The sequence below is a fragment of the Phacochoerus africanus genome, chromosome 9, assembly GCF_016906955.1.
Source record: "Phacochoerus africanus isolate WHEZ1 chromosome 9, ROS_Pafr_v1, whole genome shotgun sequence".
NCBI lineage: Eukaryota > Metazoa > Chordata > Mammalia > Artiodactyla > Suidae > Phacochoerus > Phacochoerus africanus.
In genome coordinates this window covers 3,308,152-3,332,487 of record NC_062552.1, presented here as the reverse complement: position 1 = coordinate 3,332,487, position 24,336 = coordinate 3,308,152, and the positions used below count along the sequence as shown (strand labels likewise).

Here is a 24,336-nt window from a genome sequence, read left to right as displayed (position 1 = left end):
GAATGACCTACGATAACACGATACACGCTGCGACATGGACGGATCTCAGAGGAAGTACACCAAGCGAAACAAGCCAGAAAAAAAAAAAAAAAGACTACACATTACAGGATTCCATTTATGCAAATCTAGAAGGTCCAGTAAACGAGAAGGACAGAAAGGGATAGCTGGCTGCCTGGGGCGAGCAGAGGCAGGAAGGGCAAGAAGCAGAGATTAGGAGCCAGGAGGAGACTCTAGAGGGGGGATTAGCTTGATTCTGCCAGTGGTTTCATGGATGGACACACACCTCAACATTTATACAATTATGTAAATACGCTATTTATCGTATGTCAAGACTGTATACTTTTAGTATGTGTGGCTGATTTTATGTTGATTATACCTCAATATAAAGATGTTCTTCTACTTATTAATTTTTCTTTTTTTTTAGGGCTACACCCAGGGCATACGAAGGTTCCCAGCCTAGGGGTCACATTGGAGCTACAGCTGCCAGCCTACACCCCCGCCACAGCAATGTGGGATCTGATCCGCATCTGCGACCTACACCACAGCTCATGGCAACACTGGATCCTTAACCCACTGAGCAAGGCCAGGGACCAAACCCACAACCTCATGGTTTCCAGTAGGATTCATTTCCACTGCACCACGACGGGAATGCTCTAGAGCTGTTCTTTTAAAAAGCTCCCAAGAACAAGAGAATAAAAGAGAATCCTAAGCATGCAGAGCTTCTGTCTTCTAAACATTTTTTAAATATAGGTGACAACTAAGGAAAAATCTCTTAACATTCCCTTTATATTTTACTAAAAACAAAATATTATCTCAAGTTAGAAATAGGTGGAGCGGGAGGGGGACGTTACAGACAAAAAAACATTTCTTGGAGAAATAATGGAAAGCAAGTGACTAAAGTGAAAATCCCAGGTCTTAAAAATATTGTTCTTCCTCCAGGAAACTGACTATTAATATTTCCTGTTGTAATCAGTATGTCAACATAGGCCCACTCACATGGGTACAAACCTTGCCCCACCCATCAGGCCTGACCCAGCAACAATGCAGTAACACCAATCAGCCTGTTCAAGGCCTCCCCATTGATGATACCGCTATCTCAACCCACAATCACTCTTATCAAAGGCTGTAATCATTTTTCTTTCTCTAGCCAACTCCATTTTTATATCCTCTTGCTCCTCAAGTGGAATGAAATGCAAAATCCATAAGTTCTACCTCACTAAGGAAGGACCTAAACCACTGAGCCATAGCTTAGACCAAAAACTCTAGACATCAGTAGGCATAAGGATTTCAGGAAGATAGTAACTTGACTATTTAAGCCCCCAAAGGCAAAGCCATTTAGCACCTACCTTCTCCAAAAAGATGTGTCACAAGCCCAGTAAGTGTTTGCTTGAGGTCAAACTCTACGAGCTTTGTGGCCTCCATGGTGTGTGTCTCCTGTTTATGGGCAGAGCGAGAACTTTGTTCAAAAAGCTGCAGGTTTTCTCCATCCTTTACGCCAGCAAACAGCTGTAAACCAAGAGGAGTAATTTAAATAAATAAAAAGTTTCCTGATCAGTCTATATCAAAAACATAAGGTGGAAATAAAACCCGGGAAGCCTGGCGGTCAATGAACATTTTGAAATTAGCGTTCATGTGGTACCAACTTTTTGTGTGCCACACTACCTATAATGGCGAGTCCTCGGGAAATTGAAGGACACCCTTCTGATCTTTGCTGATCTCTTGGTTTCCTTTTGCACTAACCTTAGACATCTCACAAAAGATAGTATCCTCCATGTTAGTGGAAATACCCCTGAACCAGCTTTTCACTGTCCACAAGGGGACCTGAGACTAGGTAAAAAAGTACAGCCTGGGAACAAAATCCTATGAAGCACCCCCAGGGTGGAAGCAGGCAGAACTCTGCCCCCCTATAATTCCGAAGAACAAGGCCTGGAAAGTGTTTCTGCCATTTACTACCCAATAAACTCCAAAAAGTGATATGGGAGGTAAGCCTCTGGCACTGACTGCAAAGTGAGAATAAGAACACTAAATTCAGGGACTTAATGATAATTACATAAAAGAATGCATGAAAAGCATGGAGTCATTGCCACACGGCAATGGCTAAATCCATTTCCTCACTGTCGTTACAATCAGCATTACTAATCACAACTGTGATTAGTCAGAAGCTGCTTCACCACTAAAATAAAGTATCCCCAGTTTTAACAACAAAGCAGGTCTCCACTTGCTAAGAGACTGACGCAAGATTGAGAAATGACCACATCAATTTGTCACCCTTGCCACCCAAAGTCCCAGGAGGATGAAAGTAAAACATTTTTAATAAAAGAATGAAACAATTGCTGTTTCAAAGTAATAATGGGCTGGATAATCAGAACCAAATCTCCTAATACATCTGCTACAAAATACACAAATTCCTAAATGCATTGAAAAAGTAACACGAGAGAGAGGATTTACTCAACAAAACACTGGAGGAAGCATGAAGCAGAGAAAAATACTGAGACTGCCCATCCAGGGTTCCAACTGTGCAGTGAACACTGGTAGTGACAGCTGTCATGCAAAGGAGGCCACAGTGGAAACCTACGGTGTCTAACCAGGGAGGGATGCTGGATAAATGCTCTAAAGGATGTATTCTCATGCTAAGAATGAATACCAAAGTGACTGGTTCTTGCACAGACTTCCAGGCAGGTGTCACCTTACCTGGGCAACAGAAAAAACTTTAGGCTGTGCAAATGGACTATGGCAAGCCCAGAGGGCTATAGCTCCTCTAAGTGCTCACTCAGCAAAATCAAACACAGACCTTGTCAGGAAAAGATTCTACTATCCAAAGTCTCAAATTATGCCTACAAAAGCTAAGGCAGGTGCAGCTGCCAAAGTCTATGTCTTCCAATATCTCCTCTAAAAATAACTCAGAACAACAAAAAGAGAAAATAAAATTACTAAACACCATGCTCTCAGAAGGAAACAGAGTGCCCAAACCTGAAAATAATTGTATGTAAAAAGGAAGGAAGGAAGAAAGAAAGGGGGGAAGCAAGGAAAGCTAACTGCCAGAGAGAATGAGAGAGAGAGTGCTCTCTCTTTTTTCTTTGGTGTAATTAAGGACAAGCTGGGGAAAACTTAGGGGAAGAGAGAAGAAGGGAGCTAGTGAGAAGTAGATCAGGACCAGAAAGAATTAAGTATGAAAATCCTAAGAGTCTCCTAGTAGAGCAGGGACTGTGGAAAAGGGACTCAAACATATGAACCTGAAGCAACAGTTTTTCAAAAGGCATGGTTACAATGGAAGAGAAGGGGTAAAAAAATGTAAAAGATATTTGTTGGCCATTGGGGAGGGAGGAAAAAAAGAAGCAAAAGGAAATTTGAGGTTTTATAAGACAAAACCACCCTAAAAAATTAGAAGACTTACAAAACAATTCAACTACCACTAAAAATAAATAAATAAATAAATAAATAAATAAATAAATAAATAATAAAAATAAAATTAAAAATTCCACTAAAGACTGCATTTCACTACACTAATAGAAGAGGGCACCAACCAGAGAAGTACGAAATATCTAAACAACCAAAAATCCACAAAAAGGAAACAGAAAGTAATTCAATAAAACTATAGAAAATTATTGCCAAACAGTTTAAAAAAGGATTCAACAAGAGCTCAACTGATAAAAATCTAACCCTCTTTCCCAAAAAGAGAAAATCAAAAAGCAGAAGAAGAATGTAAGAGGATACTTGAAAACTAAATTAAATCTGCTCAAACAAGCATTTGGGGATATAAACAATTGGTTGAGTCAGAAACACAAATATTAAGAATGAAAATAAATGAAAATCAAAAAATTCAGAAAGGAATTGACAGGAAAGAAATAGACAAAAGAAGGAAGAAACTGAAGTCTAAATTACAAGGTAGACAAGGAGTAATGGAGTCAGTGGGGATTGAAGGAGAAGAATTGAAGAAAAGCAGTTAATCAACCGGGGAAAGACGAGGAGATAAGGAAAGAAGAAACTGGTGGAAATGGGAGACAGGCAAAGAAGCAACAACACTTATAGAATGGGAGCCAACGACAGATGGAAGCCAATCAGTGAAGCAGAACGATCAGGCCCCAGGTACAATGAGCACCTGAGAAAAGGAACCTGGAGGAAACAAACACGAGATCTCCTAGTCAACCTATTAGACTTCAGAAATGAAAAGAAAAAATCCTCAAGACTCCCAGGCAAAAAGAGCAAACAACTTAGAAAGGCAAAGCCACTGGACTAGCATCAGACTCTTCACAAAGACACATACAAAACGAAGCCACATTTTCAAACAACTCATTTTTTAAAAGTATGGACCAAGAATTTTATATCCAGCAACACTGGTCATTGAGTACCAAGTCTATAGAAAAAGCTTTAAACATACAAAATCAGGAATTTCAAATGAATGAGCTCTTTATGAAGAACCCACCAAAGCATGAGCTTTATTTAAGCAACAGAAAATGGAAAATTTAAATGAAGAAAAAAAAGCAAAAAACTGATGGATAACATATTAGTACATAAAACTATAGATGTGAGACTAAAACGAAGCCAGGGATTAAGTCAAAAGATGAAAATACAATGATTATATGTCATAACAAGAGTAAAAGAACATTAACAAAAAAAATGGAAGATGAGAGAGTGAAAGTGCAATAAACTTCACAGGCTTAAGGGCCAAAAACTCAATAGAAAAGTGGGAAAAACAAAAGAACAGATCAAATTCACACACACACACACAAAAAAAGAAAAAATGAAAAGGACCCCTACATCTATGAAAAGGTACACAAAAGAGAAATTCAAATTAAAACAACAACGACATTTTATTTTTAAGCTATCATATTGGAAGGAATTAAAAAGCAAGACATTCTTTTGGTCATCCTTTGGGAAAACACGTTCTGTCGCACATCTTAGACATACACAATGGACGTAAAAACAGGTAGATTTGGCAACATCCAACACATCTACATACATTCATCTCCTGATCCAGTCCTTCTACTTCTGGCTATGTACACCAAATACCCTCCAGCATTGGTACATACATAACAAAGTTTGTGACTGCAAAGTGCTGGAAACAAAGAAATGTGGTACAAAAGAGAGAGGTTGGGAGTTCCCATCGTGGTGCAGTGGTTATCGAATCCAACTAGGAACCATAAGGTTGCAGGTTCGATCCCTGGCCTTGCTCAGTGGATTAAGGATCCAGAGTCGCCGTGGTGTAGGTTGCAGATGCAGCGCGGATCCCATCCCGCGTTGCTGTGGCTCTGGCGTAGGCCGGTGGCTACAGCTCCGATTAGACCCCTAGCCTGGGAACCTCCATATGCCTCGGGAGCAGCCCAAAGAAATAGCAAAAAGACCAAAAAAAAAAAAAAAAAAAAAAAGCAAAGAGAGAGAGGTTAAATAAACCAAGGTCTATCCCTACAATGGAGTACTTAGAAAACACAGTAAAGAGAGGACCATCTCTCCAACAAGATACGTAATGACTCCAAGATACACTGTCACTCGAGAAAAGCCAAGTGCAAAAAAGTATACATTACACACTACTTTATAAAAAAAATATACTATGATAGGCGTTCCCATCATGGCTCAGGGGTTGATGAACCTTACTGGCATCCATAAGGACGGGGGTTTGATCCCTGGCCTCGCTCAGTGGGTTAAGGATCCAAAGTTGCAGAGAGCTGTGGTGTAGGTTGTGGACATGGCTCAAATCCAGAGATGTTGTGGCTGTGGTGTAGGCTGGCAGCTGTAGCTCTGATTCGACCCCTAGCCTGGGAACTTCCATATGCCATGGGTGTGGCCATTGAAAAACAAAAAAGGAAAGAAAGAAAGAAAGTTAAAATTTACTACGATACTTTTCCTATAAGAAAAGAGGGAAAGGAATAAAATACTGATGAATCTGCTCATTTGTATAAAACAAAAATAAACACCACAGGAATGATTAATCTGAACTGGAAGAGATAAATTGCCTACTAGAAAGTGGGTGGACGGAGAGTGCAGAACGAAAAGGACTGGAGAGCACTGGAGCTGCTGGATGAGGTCGGAGATCAGCCGGGCTGACGCCAACTAAGGAAATGAACCCCAGAGAAGTGAAGCCCCAGAGAGGCTAAGAGGACCTGGCCCTTTCGTCACCACGCTGGGACTAAGCCATGCCCCTCACCCCCGATTCCAGGGCTCTAAAGTGGCTGCCTCTCACGTAGCTTTCTGTTTGAGAGCCACCCACGGGTGATAAAATTAAATTAGATTTCCATTAACTGCGCACAATAGGCTGTGTCATTTGTTTTTCCACTAGGATTTCTTCTATTTCTCTGACATTTTCTTAAGGGTCCTTGCACAAACCTTAATGACCCAGAATGCAAATCCCACCCCAACCAGAACTGCTTACAGAAGCCAGGGCCAGGGGTGCGCAAATGAGAAAAGAACAGGTGCGAGAAGTTAATTCTAATCAGGCTTAAGATAAAAATGGATGGCCAAAGTCAATTACATTTAAAATTGAGAACGCCAAAAGGATTTTTCCAAATGGCCCGGATTTTAAATACACGTTCTAGAAGCGTATAAAAAGGCAAATGGTCAGAAGAATAACATACATCCACGCAAAATCCCCAAGGATAAATGGGGCTTGGATGACAGCAGCATTTCCAGCAGTTATTTAGGGCTGGTCTGTGGTTCCCAAAGCAGTCATTTTCCTACTCAGCCATTTAAAATATCCACTGGTCACTTGTTTAATCTGCATTAAAATATCCACCGGTCACTTGTTTAGTACGTATTAACGTACTAAAGCTACACACACCCCCTGCCTCTCTCAGTTCTTGTCCGGATGCCAGGATCCTGCAGCGAATTTGCCGCTGCTGCTGCTGCTGCTGCTGGCACTACTACAGGCTAACAGTTATTGATCGCTTACTGTATTTGGACCCTACTGGGAGCTTACCTTACTTACTCGATGGATTCACTTAATCCTCACCATCCTTATTATTTCCCCGCTTGTCATATAAGAAACTTGAGGCTTAGAGGAGGTAAGTCACTTGCCAGTGTTACACAGGAAGTGATGAAGCCTGAATTCAAACCGAAATCAGACTCACAACCCCATCTTCCAGGCTCCACCGTTATTTCCATGACAGCACATTACATGCACCTTTTCGGCTTCAGATGCACGAGTGGATTAAGAAATGGACAGAGACGTTCCCTTGCGGTATAGCGGGTTAAGGACCTGGTGTTACCGCAACAATGGCGTGGGTTCGATCCCTGGCCTGGGAACTTCCACGTGCCGAGGGTGTGGCCAAAAGGCCAGAAAATAAAGTTGAAAAAAACTGGACAGAAAACACGAGCGGAGAGGAACGGCAGTGGTTTCGCACACTGATGCTGCTGTAGGCACCCTCTGTGAAACGGGTGGTTATCTCAAATCACTATTACTGCACAAGGTCCAGTAAACCCCTCAAATACTGGTAACTAAGGTTTGCCTTTTGACTGCATTAGAATGTGCACCTGCATCCCTATGACGAGATCTTTGAGGAGGACGGCTCTGGAGCCAGGCTGATGAGCTGCGGCCGTGTCCCGCAGCAGGAACAGCAGGGCTTCGCGGCGGCGGCGGCCTCGCAGAGTCCAGAGCACCGTCGGGTGTTGGGAGGCTGGTACCCCTCCGGCCCCCTCCCCAAAACAGTGCTTCAGACAGATGATCGCAGCCCCGTCCTCCTCATCCAAGGAAGGACGGGGACCAAAAGTGAACAGCAGGACGGTTCTCGGACATCAACCCTACAAATGTTTTCTGAGGTCAGCCTCCCAAAGCAACAGAAATAAAAGCAAAAATAAACCAAAAATAGACCTAATCAAACTGAGGAGCTTTCGCACAGAAAAGGAAACCATCAAAAAAAAAAAAAAAGGAAAAAGTGAACAGCAGGATGAATGAAGGAAAGAAATGCTTTGAGACTTAGTCAAATAAGTAATCCTGACGCCGGTTGAGAAAGAGGAAGACATAGTGCCCAAGCCCCAAAGTGGCTCAGAAGAAACGCCCACCGAGGGAAAAGACATGGGTTCCTGATGTTGTCATATTCATTTTACAAAACTCTGAGGAAAGAGTCAAAATAAAACCTGGCTTCGAGTAGCCCCTGTGTGTCTGGGTAATGGGCAAGGTCCCCCAAGGACACCTGCCAAGGTGGTTAAGGCACTGGTGCACAGGATGCCACGTGTTCATGGCATCCTCTGGGGACCTCAACACGGATGAAATCATTCCACCTTTCATGCCAGAGGTAGGTTTGGGGACTGACCGGATGTCACAGAGAAAGGAAAAATCAGGCAAATTGGCTCATTTTCTTTCTTTCTTTTTTTTTTTTTCCGCTTGTCAGGGCCTCACCTGCACCATATGGAAATTCCCAGGCTAGAGATCCAATCGGAGCTGCAGCTGCCGGCCTACACCACAGCCACAGCAACACAGGATCTGAGCTGCGTCTGTGACCGACACCACAGCTCACGGCCACGCCGGATCCCTGACCCCCTGGGCGAGGCCAGGGATGGGCCCACATCCTCATGGATACTAGTTCGGTTCGGTTTCAGTACCACTGAGCTACTCGGGGAACTCCAGGCTCATTTTCTGAATAACCTCAGCAAACTAAGGAAGCAGTGGAACAGAAAAGTGGCAGCAGCAACAAGACAACATTCAAAAAAGGTGACTGAGAAACAGATGCAACAGCTTCCATGACAAAGCATGTCTGCATTTTAACATTAAAACAAATATCATAAAATAAAATAAAACAAATACCAGGGAGTTCCTGTTGTGGCGCAGGACACTAGTCAGAAACACTGACTAGTATCCATGAGAATGCAGGTTTGATCCCTGGCCTCTCTCAGTGGGTTAAGGATCCAGCGTTGCTGTGAGCTGGGGTGTAGGTCGCAGACGGGGCTCAGATCCCAACTTGCTATGGCTGTGGTGTAGGCTGGCAGCTACTGCTCCGATTCAACCCCTAGCCTGGGAACTTCCATATGCTGTGGGAGTGGCCCTAAAAAGACAAAAAAGACAAAAACAAAAACAAAAAAAGCTAAAGGTGACTGCAACAGCCTTTGAAATTTTAACCAGCTGGTCATCAGCCCCCACCTCACCACTAGTCTGTTCCTAAGTGGCTCTTTGCCTGAGGTAATACAGCAATAGTCTAAAGCCTCAGGAAACAGACCTGAAAGCACCCTTATCTGTATCTGTACAACGTCAAATGCAAGTGCAGGAAACCAGAGTAGTGAGGGGATCACCCAAAGTCACTTAATGGGAAAATATCTCGGGGGACACAGCCAAACAAAAGACTTTAAGTACCCAGGCTGAATTTGAGCTACAGGAACTGATGTTTTAATGAAGGGGAGGGGGGAGGCAGAGAAGGAGGAGGAGGAGGAAGAGGAGTTTTAAAAGCTCTGCAACAGCACCCAAAGGGCATTGCAGTCTCTACTGATTAGTCTTTTCATCTCCAGTCTTCCCTGCTTCACTCCACAGGCCACTCAAAAGATTTTTTTTTAAATGCCCATCTGACTATATCCCTCTTATACTTAAAAATTACTGGAGTTCCCGTCGTGGCTCAGTGGTTAGCGAATCTGACTAGGAACCATGAGGTTGCAGATTCAATCCCTGGCCTTGCTCGGTGGGTTAAGGATCTGGCGTTGCTGTGAGCTGTGGTGTAGGTCTCGGATGCATCTTGGATCCTGCATTGCTGTGGCTCTGGCGTAGGCCGGCGGCTACAACTCCAATTAGACCCCTAGCCTGGGGACATCCATATGCCGTGGGTGCGGCCCTAGAAAAGGCAAAAAAAAATAAAAAAAAAATTACTAACAACTCCTCATTCTTTGTAAGGCTCAACTCCTACAAAGCTGCAAAGGTCCCTCCACGAGTCCATTCCTCATCACTCCTCTGAGCTCCAAATGACCCACAGCACATACTCCAGGGATTCATCACATCCTGGTGTCTTTAGGCCCTCAAATCTGCTACTCTCACCACCTGGAACACGGAGCCCCTTCCCTGCCTGGGTAACTTCAAATCCTCCTTAAAATGTTTTGGTAAGCTGTCATTATTATCCCATCAATAAGGATTTCCTCTTTCTGTGCCTTGGCCTCTCTTTCACGGTGCTGGAAGTGCTGTGTAGACCTAGTTTAACTGCTAGGCCCAGACGCAATGGCACTCAGTCAGGATCTTATCTGACAAGAATCCCGTTTGGGATGAGATTCCTAAGGACACATGTCTCCCAATCTACACCCAGTTCATCTCAGCACAAACCTGTCACTGAGCAGATCACCTCCAAGCCCCAGGGACCAGCCTTCTCGCGGAGAGTGACAGATAAAGCTGGGAACGCTGGTGAATACGGCCTCATCCAACCGGCAGGCCCACTGCTTATTAATTCTTGGTTCACAGCCTGAGAAATAAGTAAGGATCGTGTCCAAAAATAAACACATTCAGGTCTCTGACCACAGCACCTCCCGAGCCTCCGCGTCCCCGGGGTGCAGCAAGAAAATCCAATTATGGTATTCACATCCAACTAAAGCATTTCAGCAAATATGAAGTATTCAAATCACTTTGGAGGAAGGATTGGGATGTCTTAGTGAGAAGGACAGAAATATTAAAGGGATAGCAGGCTCATCCAAGTGGATTTCAGATGCTAATTTCCAGAGTTTTTAATTCCTTTAAACCCCCGGGCCCTCCGTGAGATCTGCTGCTCATTATTTGGGAAGACGCATGTTTGAAAGGGCTCAGTTCAACACAGCTCTGTCCTGGGGTCTCTGTGGGAAGTCCGTTCTTGTTTTAGCTAATTGATATTGAGTCAGGGTTGTCATTCCCTGGATTTCTGGTGACACAGCACAGGCCAATTAATCAGGCTGCAGAGCTGAGCACAGGGCAGGGTGCGCTGAAGCTGTGTGTGGGGAGATCGGACTGCATCTCCCTGCTGCCCAGCTCGCTTCCTCTCGCTGCCAGGAGGCTGGTGCGGGGCAGTGATGGGGGAGGTGTGAAACTGTCACCTTCTGCAGCGTAAGATGCTGCGGAAACACCTCGGGGCTTGGAAAGCCCCCTCTGCCAGGCAGTTGAACAAGGCAGTGCTGCCAAGGGTGCTTTGCAAGTTGAGAGGCTCAAGTTCCAAGTGGCCACACCCCGGGGTCTCCAGCTAAGCCTTCTCGAGAGCCCTCACGTACGCAAATGCCCACAGGTCCTCGTGGGACAGCACGGGCCTTCCAAATCTCCCCTCACGCAAGCCTCCTGAGTGAAACCCAGACTAATGGATCTCAGCAGCTGTTCAGTTCCCGGAAGATACACCCTCTCAGGAAGGCAGGCCAGGAAGACGCTGGGCAGGCGAGCGTCCAAGCCTCCAAGGGGCTATTCCCTGGCACGGGGCGATGCCCTGAGTGCCATCAGGGACCTCTGCATCCTGCGCATTTTGGAGATCCGGTCAGTTGTTTGGCTTGCTTTTATTAACTCTGACCTATCCTGAGCATATTTTCAGCACTTTTCTTCTCTTCCAGGTTCTCACGAGGGGGCGGGGGGGGGATGCCAGTGGGAGAAGGATATAGATTAATATTCTGCCAAGCCCCCGCCTCTCCAGAGAAAACATCAGACACTTCAGCACGTCAGGCACGAAAGCTGCACACAAACTACATGCGATGAGATGTCGGGAGGCGGCGAGAGCAAAACCCCAGAACGGCACCAACAAAAGCACGCCCTGCCCTGGCGACCACGGGCCTCCTGACAACCGCCCTGCCACCTCACCCACTCCAAGGCCGACGTTAAAATCGGGGTCTCTCGTCTCCCTCTTCCTAGGCTGTGCGGACAGATGAAACAGACGGACTGTCTTTTCCTCCTCAGTCAGCGAGACAGCTCGTTCGTGATGTCAGTGGGTGAAATACAACAGGACCGAGCAAGGCTCCATCTAAACTCCATCGCCTACTGTCACGGAAGACGGCAGAAGAGACATGCTACTGACCAGGCCGCAGAAAAGACAGTGGTGGCTTTAAAAAAAAACAACACATCAGACCTAAAAAGTAGAACCTACGAGATCACTGATTCACGCCGATGATACGCAGGCACAGGACACGTAACCAGCAGTTATATTTAAATAAATGTGAGTGGGGGGAGGGGACCCTTGCTGAGCCCTCGCGTCCTCAGGCCTCTGTCCCGTCTCCCATCGCACTCAGGAGTGGTCCCTGTGTCAACCATGGAAACGGGGGCTTCAAGCGGCTAAAGACTCCTCGCAGGTCTCAGAGGGACGTGCAAAGCCAGGATCTGACTCCCCTAAGCTGGCGTCACTTCCAGAACGACAGGTACTGCTACGAAAACATTTTCCACAGGTGATGCCGAGGCCCCCAGGGGGGTTCCAAGAGCCAGCAGCCCATGAGGTCAATCCTTTACTCGATCCTGACAGGTGCGAAGGGCACTTACACTTTCACGTATAAACAACAGCTACCAGCTAGGAAGGGACTCAGGGGTCTGCGGGTTTCTAAAATGGGGCGCCCACGGGACAAAGCTGAGGAGAGACTGGAGCTGACTGGGGACTCTGGCTGCTCCCCTTCGGAGTCTGGCTGCCCAGGACCGTGATGGCTGGTGGCCTGTGTCCACTTAACTGGGTCCCCAGGTACATGGTTAAACACCATTTATGGATGCGTCTAAGACAGAGTGTCTGGAGGAGTTGAACACTTGAACCAGCTAACTGGAGGCGCCAGTGTGCCCCCCAGTATCAGCGGGCTTCATCCCAGCCCTTGAAGCCTGAACAGATAGCAACGAAGGCTGAGAAAGAAGGCTTTCCCTCTGCCTGCCTGCCTGCCTGCCTGGAGCTGGGCACAGGTCTCCTCCTGCCTCAGACTTGGGCTCAGACTCAAATTCTACCCCTGGCTCTCCCTGGTCTGGACCCTTCAGGCTCCATGAGCATGTGAGCGGCTTCCGTATAATAAATTTCTTGATATGAATCTCTCTCTCTTTGTATCCACACACACACACACACAAATATATATATAAATATATGTACAGACCCTCTGTGTATGCGTGTGTGTATATACACACATATCCTTGTGTACACACACACACCCCCATCCATACACTGTATTGGTTCTGTTTCTCTAGAGAGTCCGGATTCATACAAACGGAACACACCACAAAGCTCCCACAGCCCTGGAACACACGGGAAAAGCTGGAATCGCCACAATTCACAAGAAGGAAACTATCGCTGGATCTCCAATGACGCCGTGGGCCGGCTGAGGATCTGAGCACGGGGAGAGCTCAATAACACACCATTAAAAGCTGTCTCGTTACGGACGAACGTATTGGCGGTTACTTGACAAACACGGTGGCGTGCACGGATGCACCACGGAATCAACGTCCAACAGCCAGATGTTAAAATTCTCATTAAGACGCCGCAGGTCACACAGGCATCACTTAGGCCACTCCGGCCAGAGCGGAGGGATACCGAGTCCACTCGGCCCCAGAGCCAACCTCCCCAGAGCGAGACGCGGGGTTGCCGTCAGAGTCCTCGCCCTGAAAAGGTGAGAGTGGGGCCAACTCAGCTGCGGACTCGTTCACCTCTTCTAAGAGTCCACGTCCTGAAAACACGCGGAGACAAGGGCCCAATTCCCCCTGAACAGCAGCCTCTCACTCAAGAGCCTTATGGCGAGAAAGTCATTCTTTCTGTTTGAGATGAACCCCTCCCTGCGTCACCTGGCGGTCGTGAGCCTTAAACAGCACCTACAACAAATTACTGAACCTCGGCGGGGAGCGGGCCGCCCGGAGGCAGCTTTTCTTGGATGTGCGGTGAGATGCGATGCTCCCCAGACGCCGCTCCCGTCTCCGGCCGGCTCTGTGCGCGACCAGCTGCCTCCACGCAGAACCCCTGCCATTTTTTGGATCTGCAGTGATCACGACGGCGCCAGGGCAGGGGCCCTCAGAACCTGCTCCTGGGTGTCCCCCCGACACGCTCAACCCACCCTGTTCTCAACAGCCTCTGCCTTGACTCCAGACGCCAAGTCATGCCCACGGCTACACCTGCTTGTTCCTGGGCTGGGCAGCACGCTCTGCCTTCCTCCGGCCACTGCCACCCTCACCAGGCACAATCCTGGCTGGCAGGCAGTGTGTGCCAAGGGGAGCATTACAGAGAAGGCACAGAGAAGACAGAACGGCCAAGAGAATGGAGAACAGGTTTGTCCAATTTACTGGGCACTTGCAACGTGGAGCCTGAGCCAGCGCCCTGACACGGAGGGCTCATTTCACCATCTAATCCAGGTGCCTAGAATATACCGCCTTAAACTACGGGCAAAGTGTGTGTGTGTTTGTGGGTCCAAATCTCGCATCAGATCCTCAAATGGTGAAAAAACAGGTAGAAACCACACTGTCCCAATGCAATGCTGGCAGTAAAATCTCTACAAAGCTGAAAAACAGCCTAGTTTTTAAACTAGCCTAGGTGTCTAGTTTAAAACCCTATTTTATCTTTCAAATTCACTCACATTAACAAGTTTACAACTTCACCAAGACCTACCCCAGGCTGCGTCATGAGGATGCCACTAGCCAGCAGATCCCAGAGCAAAGCCTCAGAAAGAGGCCACGGAAAGTACCCGACAAAGGGCAGGCTTTCAGCTAAACGGCAGGTGTAACCTTTTTCATCCAAGCAGCCCAGATTCAGGAATCTGAAATACGGTCCAGCGGGATTTGAGGGTCACAGGCCACAGGGCTTTTTGAAGCTGGATGGTAAGAAAAGTCCCCCAGGCGTTCCTGTTGTGGCTCGCAGGGTTACCAACCCAACTAGCATCCATGAGGATGTGGGTTCGATCCCTGGCCTTGCTCCCCATGGCTATGAGCTGTAGTGCAGGTCAAAGACGCTGCTCAGATCTCGTGTTGCTGTGGTGTAGGCCGGCAGCTACAGCTCCAATTCGATCCCTAGCCTGGGAACCCTCCACATATGTAGGTGTGGAAAGAAAGAGAGAGAAAGGGAAGAAGGAAGGAAGGAAGAGAGAACGAGAGAAAGAAAACTCCCTCGTCACCACCTCCCCCATACCTTGCAAGCTGAAAACACGAAATTCCACCACCCTCCACACAACAGTGTCCATCACGTGCACCAGGCCAAGAAACGTGGTCCCCAGCAGGTGCGCAGCCTGCTGTGAAAGGGCAGAACAGCGCCGTGGAAACACCTCTGCTGCTCTCACACAGCCCTGGAGCTAATACAGCATCTACCGGCGCGGCAATGATGCGGGCTCGGGAAAACCTAGGGCGGCCCCCTTGGCTCGAGGGAGACTGTGCGTGGTGGCCCTTTTCTTGGAAGAACGAGATGCAGGCAATTTCCATCTGCTTTTCCCCAGATGCTGTGATGCTTCAGGAACACCAGCTCTTACCCTTCAAACCATCCTCTGTCCTTCAACACTCCAGGGCCTAAGGACCAGGAACCAGAGGGCCTCCCCACCACCTAAACGATACTCCAAAATCTTGAGGTAGGACAAGAGCGGACGGGTGTGCCTCCCTAAACGTGACCTTCCCAACAACCCACTTATCGGGTCAGTAACAGCCTATCGCCCTGCAGCCTTCTAGACACTCAGGAAAGGGGGCAGACTGACCGTGCCAGCTCCCACTTCACTGCCTCTCAATCCTTCATCGGCTGCTCCGTGAAAACTGAGCTGGGCCCTTGAAACATGTGTCCTCTGCCAGCTGGCACAGCGTCAGGAGAGGCTGCTGGGGAGACGTCGGAGGGGATTCTGCAGGACCCCGTGCTCTGTGCCAGGCAGGACCAGCAGCACTCAGCTCCCAGGGCTCGAGCAATGGCCACTGCCTCCCCCCACGGTCACAGCACAGCGCTTCTTGCAAGGCACCTCCCCAAACAGCTTCCCCGGGCACCTCAGAAAGCAGATTTCCAGCAGTTCCCTCAGCATGAAACCACTACCACCTCAGTGCCACCCAGGGAGCCACAGCTGTGGGGGGGTCTCCTCCCTGGGGGCTCAGCCTCTGTCCAGGGCCGGCAGCAGCTCTGTGTCTGTTAGCTCTGCTCGCAAGAGTCCTCATTACTCGACAGCCCCTCAGCACCCAATTCTCTGTGTTACCCCTAATTCGTCAGGCGATTAAGCTTCCCCCAGTGGAGTCACGGGCAGCGTCTGCCTAGCGATCCAGCCCTGGCTGATGCACCTGCTCCTCGGGAAGGCTGGGCCAGAGAAACAGCTCTGAGAGGAGGCTCAACAGACGAATGGCCACTCAGGTCACACGGCCAGCTCCCGTCTTCTGCAGGGTGGATGCCGGCAGGTGGAGAGGCATCTGAGTGCCATGTTCACCGTCAGGCACCCTGCACGGGGTCTTGCGTGAGACACGGCACCAGGAAGGAAGAGTAAGCTCTAAGGAACTGACGCACCAGATGGAGAAGCAGGATACGCACGCACCAGCAGCTCAAGGCAGTGAGTGTTGACGGCTCCATGGGGCCACAGGAATACCTCACGGGTCAGGGACCAGCCTCCAGCTGAGAGGCCTCTCGCATCTACTGCGTCATAAGCAAGAACGGATAATCTGCCAAGGCCCTGTGCCACAGAGACTGGGCTGTCTCTAAGCAGGTCTCCAAAGCCCTCTGTCCCCCAGTAACCCGGGTCGCCCAGGCCAGCGCACTGGGGCTCCTGGCCGTGACCAGCTGCCTCTGGCTTCACTGTCAAGAGACGAACCTAAGGAAACATTTGGATAGAGAAAAAGGATTTTAAAAAGGAAAAGCCATTTCAGTGTAAGTGTCTCTGAGGGGGGAGACCCTCCTAAAAGATTTTAAAGAAGAGATTAGGGAAACGTGGTGGCTAGAATCTAAGGAAAAATGCCTTCAACAAAGCCCCTCCACACGAGGCTATTGAGGAAACCCAATAACCACACGGTGGAGACGAAAACCTGTCATTCGCCAAAAGACAGAAAGTGATTTGGGGCAGAAGGCAAGAATAAAGGGCCTCCCCCGGCTCGGCGCAAGAGAAACAGTGGGGAGCTGGGGAAAAGCAGCCCAAGAACAGCAGGCTTCTAATGAACCATCTGTGAAGTGGGAGAGAGTATCAAAGAGAGGAAAATGAAATTTTCTAGTGATAAATGACAGTGGTTTTCGAACAAGATGAACCACCATGGGGCTACGGGGGTTGCCTGAAATGAAGACCGTCCACTCGCCAAGACGGGGTTATAACGGGAAAGCACACAGCGCCCCGAGAGCCCTTTGCTGCACCCCAAGGAGGGGAAACGGGGGGTGACAGTGGGTACTTTGCAGGGGGGAGGGATGGGACATGACCTTGACACACACGTCGTGATGAAGGAGTGCCTCGGGAACTGGTGTGGTCAAAATTCCATCAAAGGCTTATTGCTCTGTCCACCTTCACCCGTCTCTTCTAAGAAAACATGCCCCCTGTTTCTGTGTGATATTCATGAATTATACATTAGCTAGAAAATATTTACAGCTTCCCCATTAATATAAGGACATCTTCAATTATTAAGACCTAAAGTTTGACAGACCAGAAAAAAATTTCAAAAAATTCAGAGTTCCCGTCGTGGCTCAGTGGCTAATGAATCCGACCAGGAACCATGAGGTTTTGGGTTTGATCCCTGGCCTTGTTCAGTGGGTTAAGGATCCAGCATTGCCGTGAGCCATGGTGTAGGTCACAGATGCAGCTCGGATCCTGTATACAGCTGTGTGGCTCTGGCGAAGGCCGGCGGCTACAGCTCCGATTAGACCCCTAGCCTGGGAACCTCCATATGCCACTGGTGCGGCCCTAGAAAAGGCAAAAAGACCAAAAAAAAAATTATTTTTCAAAAAATTCAAGGGACTCGGAAAAGGCTGGCAATGATTTCTTTTGCCAAGAACAGGCAAGTTTTTAAAATACTATCACCATCACTGCATAAAAGAGAAATATTTTGACACTCGAGAAAGTAACAAAGGGAGTTCCCTGGTAGTTCATTTGGTTAAGGATCCAGTGTTGTCCCCGCTGCGGCTCAGGTCGCTGCTGTGATGCGTGTTCCATCCTTGGCCCAGGAACTTCTGCATGCTGTGGGTGCAGCCAAAGACGGAAGAAAGAAAGAGAAAGAAAAAGAAAGAAGGAAGGAAGGAACGAACTAGGAAAGAAAGAAAGGAAAACACACCAGAACAAGGAGGGGCCTTTAAAATGAATAAAAGGAGCTTTATAAGACTCATTAACATTGCTCCTAAATTTTATTTATTTATTTATTTATTTTTGTCTTTTTGTCTTTTCTAGGGCTATACCCGCAGCATATGGATGGCTCCCAGGCTAGGGGCTGAATCGGAGCTGTAGCTGTCAGTCTATACCACAGCCACAGTGTCGCCAGATCCAAGCCACACCTGTGACCTACACCACAGCTCACGGCAATGCCGGATCTTTAACCCACTGAGCGAGGCCAGGAATGGAACCTGCAACCTCATAGTTCCTAGTCAGATTTGTTTCTGCTGCGCCACAAAGGGAACTCCAACATTGCTCCTAAATTTTAAATTTGCCTGTAAGATCAACAAAAACTTTGTGATAAACCAGGACTGTTAATACACAAGTTTGAGAACAACTGGCCAAGAGGACAAGGAAAAGACAGACACAGTCTTAAGATTCAAAGAAAAAGAAAGAAAAGAAGAAGCATTGAGGATTTTTTTTTTTACAATAATGAAGACAGCTAAGCGGGAAGAAAGGCTCAAATTGCACACATGTGTGGAACAGAAAGACACTGGACAGGAGTTCCTGCTGTGACACGGTGGGTTAAGAGTCTGACTACAGCAGCTCAGGTCGCTGCTGGCCTACACCACAGCCACAGCCACGCCAGATCCGAGCTGCATCTACGACCTACGCCACAGCTCACGGCAATGCTGGATTCTTAACCCACTGCGCGAGACCAGGGATTGAACCCGCAACCTCATGGTTCCTAGTCGGATTCGTTTCCGCTGCACCACCGCAGGAGCTCGCAGGTGTGTGCTTCTTAATTAACATAACTGAAATCAGTAAACAGGAAAGGTTTGTATGGGCTCCCTCTGGTGGGTCCGGCAAACACACAGAATCTGCTTTTCTTTGCAAAATAAATGTCTCAATAAATGTTTTGGATAAATTTCCTCTTGAAGCTATCCAACAGTGGTTTTCAAAATTTTTAGCCTCAGAACTCCAGTGCTCCGAGAAACTCCTAACATCCTTATCATTTGCGAGCAATGACCATCCCTGCCCCCCGCGTCATCTCTGTCTTGATCTGGTGTTTATCGGTCCCATGTATTCCTTTACACCTGTGAAAAAGTACGTGTGTGTGTGTGTGTGTGTGTGTGTGTGTGTGTGTGTGTGTGTGTGTAGAGAGAAGAAAGAGTTGGAACAAGTTGAAGTAAACACACAGTGAGGGCACACATTGGGCAGATTTTGAAATATCTATAAAAAAGACACCCTAGCTTAGTATCACTCATAATTTCTCTCCATATTGTATGAAAACCTCAACCATACTGACATATGACCTCAGTTTATTTGTGTTACTTGCTATAAAGTCCTCAAGCTACAACTGGAGCCCACTGTCTTTTTTTTTTTTTTTTTAATAAGTTAAAAGAATAATGCCAGATCACAGTGCATACAATTTAAAAAAAAAGGAAGGAAGTTCCCGTCATGGCTCAGTGGTTAACAAACCCGACTAGGACCCATGAGGACGTGGGTACCATCCCTGGCCCAGCTCGGTGGGATAAGGCTCCGGCATCACCGGGAGCTGTGGTGTTGGATCCCAAGTGGCTGCTGTGGCGGTGCTGTAGGCCAGCAGCTGTAGCTCTGATTGGACCCCTAGCCTGGGAACCTCCATATGCCGCAGGTGCAGCCCTAAAAAGACAAAAGACAAAAAAAAAAAAGGAAATTATCAGACAACTCCACAAAGCGATGGCAACTAGATACACTCCCCACAGAAGGATGTAAGACTCAAGGGTCTTGGGGACACTGGGCATGGCCAGAATTACTAAGCTTTGCTCATCTAATGGGTTGGCAGTAATAACTGGTTGCCTGAGTTTGCATTTTCTTGTTTACGGATAAAGCCGATCCTTGTCTATTGGCCAATCGTTCCGCTTGTATCAGTTGGCTCTTTGCCCACGTTTTTTTCTTAAAAAAAAAAAAAATACACACGATTCACATTAAGAAGTGTATATAACTTTAAACAGTAATGAAAGCGCATCCCTCTGTGCTCACCGCCCATGTCCATTTTCAGAAAATAGTACCAAAAACGGTGCAGCGCCCTTCAGCCCGCTACCCAGTCAGAATCTCCAGCCACTCCTTGCAGAATAAACCACAAAGCTTAAGGTTTAAATTATTAGCTTGCTTTCTAAAGCTGTTCCATATATGCATGAACCCCTCGATAATATATTGGTTAGTTCTGCCCATTTTTTAAACTTTACATAAATGTCAGCACACAGTATAAGCTTTCATCACTTTCTTTGCCTATGCTTCTTTCTATATTCATTCATGCTGATGTATTTGGTTCTGGTTTATTCATTTTCACAGACACGTGACACACATACCATCGTATAAATATACACAATTGACTTATCTGTTCTGCTCTTGGTAGAAATATGAGTTGTTCCCGTGTTTGGCTAATACGGATCGTGCTATGAACACGCTCATCTCTCTGCAGGATACACACTCAAGAACACATCGCAACTGTACCCTGGGCGTGGGATTCAGGTGAGGGTTTTATACCTGCCCGAAAGCTCCAAGTATTGGCCCACACTGAGGACTTCAGATTTTTCCCTAGTGGATTCCCTCTATCATACTGAGACCTTTATATTTATATATAGTTTTTTAAAATTATTTTTAAAGTAGAGTTGATTTACAATGTTTTTTTGTTGTTATTGATTTTTTTGTTTTGTCTTTTGTCCTTTTAGGGCCACACCCGCAGCATATGGAGGTTCCCAGGCTAGGGGACTAATCAAAGCTGTTGCTACTGGTCTACACCACAGCCAGAGCAACGCAGGATCCGAGCCACGTCTGCCCCCTACACCACAGCCCACGGCAACGCCGGATCCTTAACCCACTGAGCGAGGCCAGGGATCGAACCTGCAACCTCATGGTTCCTAGTTGGATTCGTTTCCACGGAACCACGATGGGAACTCCTTAAAAATTATTTTTAAAGGAGAATTGATTTACAGTGTTATTTATATATAGTTATATGCCCAGCAGATACCTCCACCCAGCCTACTGCTTGTGTTAGTTTCGTTTAAGAATTCTTTTATTTGCCATAAGTTTTACCTTAAGGTAGTCAACTTCAAAAAATTTTTTTCCATTAAAAATTTTTCTTGTTTAGGAATTCTCGATTTAAGGCACTCTATTCTAGGAGTTCCCGTTGTGGCTCAGTGGGTTACGAACCCGCCTAGTATCCATGAGGATGCGGGTTGGATCCCTGCCTCACTCAGTGGGTTAAGAACCCAGCATTGCCGTGAGCAGCAGCATAGGTTGCAGACATGTCACGGATCCAGTGTTGCTGTGGTTGTGGTGTAGGCCGGCAGCTGCAGCTGAGATTCAACCCCTAGCAAAGGGGAACTTCCATTTGCCACAGGTGCAGAACTAAAAAAAAAAAGGTACTCTCTTCTACCCACAAAGTGACAACAATAATCCCGTATGCTTTCTTCCTTAAGTTTTAAAGACACCCTTTCGCAAGCGGATTAGGAAGCGATCCCGCACTGAATTACGCATTTGCTGTGAGGGAGAGAGCAACCGTCTTCTCCTATGGAGACACCTGTCTCCGAGTGAGTCCCGTGGAATCCATCATCTTTCCACTGCCTGGACATTACGTCCACTTGACAATGACCATAAATTCCCAAATGTGTGTAGAGGAGTTGCAGAATACTCTGGGTCAGCTTGTGCCGTTACAAAACCATCCTAACAACGAAGGCATATGCTCCCTCTCGCTGCTGCCCTGAAAAACTGTCCTCGCGATGGGTAAACAAGCTCTTCCTAGAAACTTCAAAGTCAGTCCTCCAACTTCTCCAAAACACGCAGTAGACATTTTTACCAGATGTACCCTGAATTTACAAGTGGATTTGGGGGAAGCTGCCATCTTCATGATATTATTTTACCATCAATGAATCTACAAACACAGGATCTCGGGCCTTTTCCCCTTTTTCTTTTTTTTTCCCTTTTTTTTTTTTTTTTTTTTTTTTTTGTCTTATTAGGGCCGCCCCACAGCATATGGAGGTTCCCAGGCTAGGGGTCTAATCAGAGCTGTTGCTGCAGGCCTACACCACAACCACAGCAACGAAGGATCCCAGCCACGTCTGCCCCCTACACCACAGCTCACGGCAACGCCGGATCCTTAACCCACTGAGCGAGGCCAGGGATTGAACCCACAACCGCATGGTTCCCAGTCAGATTCATTAAGCACTGAGCCACGATGGGAACTCCTCTTTTATGTTTTTAACGATATCTGATGATTTCATCCACAAATATCTTGAGCACCTCCTGCAACAATACTACACAGATACCTCAAAGTTTTAGTTGACAGTATGAATGGAATCTTCATTCCATTTATATTCTCACGGGTTATCACCTGTGGATAAGAAACACGTTTTTGGATATTATCTGTACCCAACAGCTTTGCTGAACTGTCTTCTTAGCGCTGATAACTGATCCGGGTGTTCTGGTCAACGTCCTGGGTGGCCCACCCTGTCACCCACAAAGGAAGTGCTTTATCTCATGTTTTCCAGCGCTTGGGAGTTCACGTCTCTTTCTGGTTCACTGCATTAGCTGGAACTTCCCACACACGGACCAACAGTGACTGCGGCAGCGACGCCCACGCAGCGATGGCAAATAGTCCTGAATGGTTGCTAATGTGATTGAACTATTTATAATGATTCACTGCTAATTATGATGTACGCTGTGAGTCTTGACAAATACCAGTTATAATGTAAAGGAAGTTCCCTTCTATTCCCAGCCTGCCAGAAGTTTTTATCACAAGGTGTTAATGTCATCAGCTTCTTTCTTAACATCATAAAACAGTAAATGCCATCAAATTCTCTTCCTACATCCACCTGCTTCCTGTTTCCCACCCTGGAAGGTAAGCCGGGCTTCTCCCCCATTAGGACACCAGCATGTGTCCCCAGCTTCCACAGCCATCGCTCGCAGGCCTAGCAAGCAGGCAATGTCTTCCTTTCTCGTTTCTGTAACAGGATAAACTGCCATGACCTAGACAGCCTGTCACTGGCAGCACATCTCCAGTGGCTTGTTAACTGTAGGTGACATTCGATCGGGTCGTGTCTCCCAGACCTTGACCTTTGTCCGTTTCCTTTTCCGTTCCTAATACATCTGTATCCTTATTAATAGTTATCACTCCTGGGAGTTCCCTGGTGGCACAGCAAGTTAAGGATCTGACGCTGTCACTGCAGCAGCCAGGTCACTGCTGTGGCGCAGGTTCGGTCCCTGACCCGGGAACTTCTGCACACCAGAGGGGTGGCCACAAAGTAATAGAAGAAGAGAGAGTTATCACTCCAGACTTGGGAAACAGCTGTTCCACGTAGCAAGAGTGCTCCTCCAGCAGCTCTAGGATCAAGCTCGATGGCCTCTTCTGCATCGTCGCCGACCCACAGGAGCTGCTCACCCAGGCACACAGTCATCTCTTTGGACGTGACTCACTCAACACAACAGAGGACGGTTGCTCATCAGCCTAAGGAGCTGGACCGCTCCTGCTCAGCTGGTATTTCCAGGGAGGGGACTCTGGAGATGACTATTCCTCCTGCATCCGTTCGCATGTTTGGAAGAAGTACCAAAGGGGGCAAGTAAGACATTTCCTGTGCCGCATTAATTCCTTCTGTTTCTTACATAAAAACTGAGACGGTTGAAAAACATGTGGATGAAAGACAAGTGCTGTTACACGTTGTTAGGAAACAGACTCAAACTTTAGGGAATTTTCATAAAGTTTCCCCCCCCCCATAAAAAAGATGCACACAACTTATCAGGATGGAAGTTGACAGCTGCTAGAACTTGGGTGCTACTGAAGCAGCCAGATATCAGATTTCCTGATCGGAAAGGCTCTATGCACCCAAACGCATACTGCAGGAAGAGCGAACACTGGGGATCCCTAGCAGCCCAGTGGTTAAAGGATCTGGTGTTGCCATTGCCACGGCACAGGTTCAGTTCCTGGCCCGGGAACTTCCACATGCTGCAGGAGCAACAAAGAAAAAAAGGGGGGAAAAAAGGCAGTTTAGTCTCAGTCCATAACTGCCCGCCCCGCCCCCTACACCAGTGAAGCAATTCATTCCTGTCAAACACCGTGAACACAGTACCTGACCTCGGCTCACGGAGAACGGGGGGACCCGCCCTCAGGTCTCAGAGTGGTACCTCTGGTCATCGTGGATCAGGGTGCGAGCCACTGACGACACACAAGGAGTGATGAGCAGAGAGAGACACACAGGAGAAAAGCAAGGCCCC

The 24,336-nt window shown here is 47.3% G+C and overlaps 1 protein-coding gene across 11 annotated transcripts in view; it reads right to left on the bottom strand.

The window, feature by feature from the left end:
• FARS2 (phenylalanyl-tRNA synthetase 2, mitochondrial) overlaps positions 1 to 24,336 on the bottom strand; it is a 369,093-nt gene that overhangs the window by 275,876 nt on the left and 68,881 nt on the right. For 10 of the 11 annotated variants that reach the window (XM_047794436.1, XM_047794437.1, XM_047794435.1 and 7 more), the window contains one exon: positions 1,347 to 1,506. In XM_047794436.1, coding sequence (XP_047650392.1) covers positions 1,347 to 1,422 — 76 coding nt within the window. In that variant the 5' untranslated portion in view covers positions 1,423 to 1,506. Of the gene's footprint in view, positions 1 to 1,346; positions 1,507 to 10,225; positions 10,250 to 24,336 lie in introns of those variants that run through there. The other variant, XM_047794439.1, reaches the window with a different exon arrangement.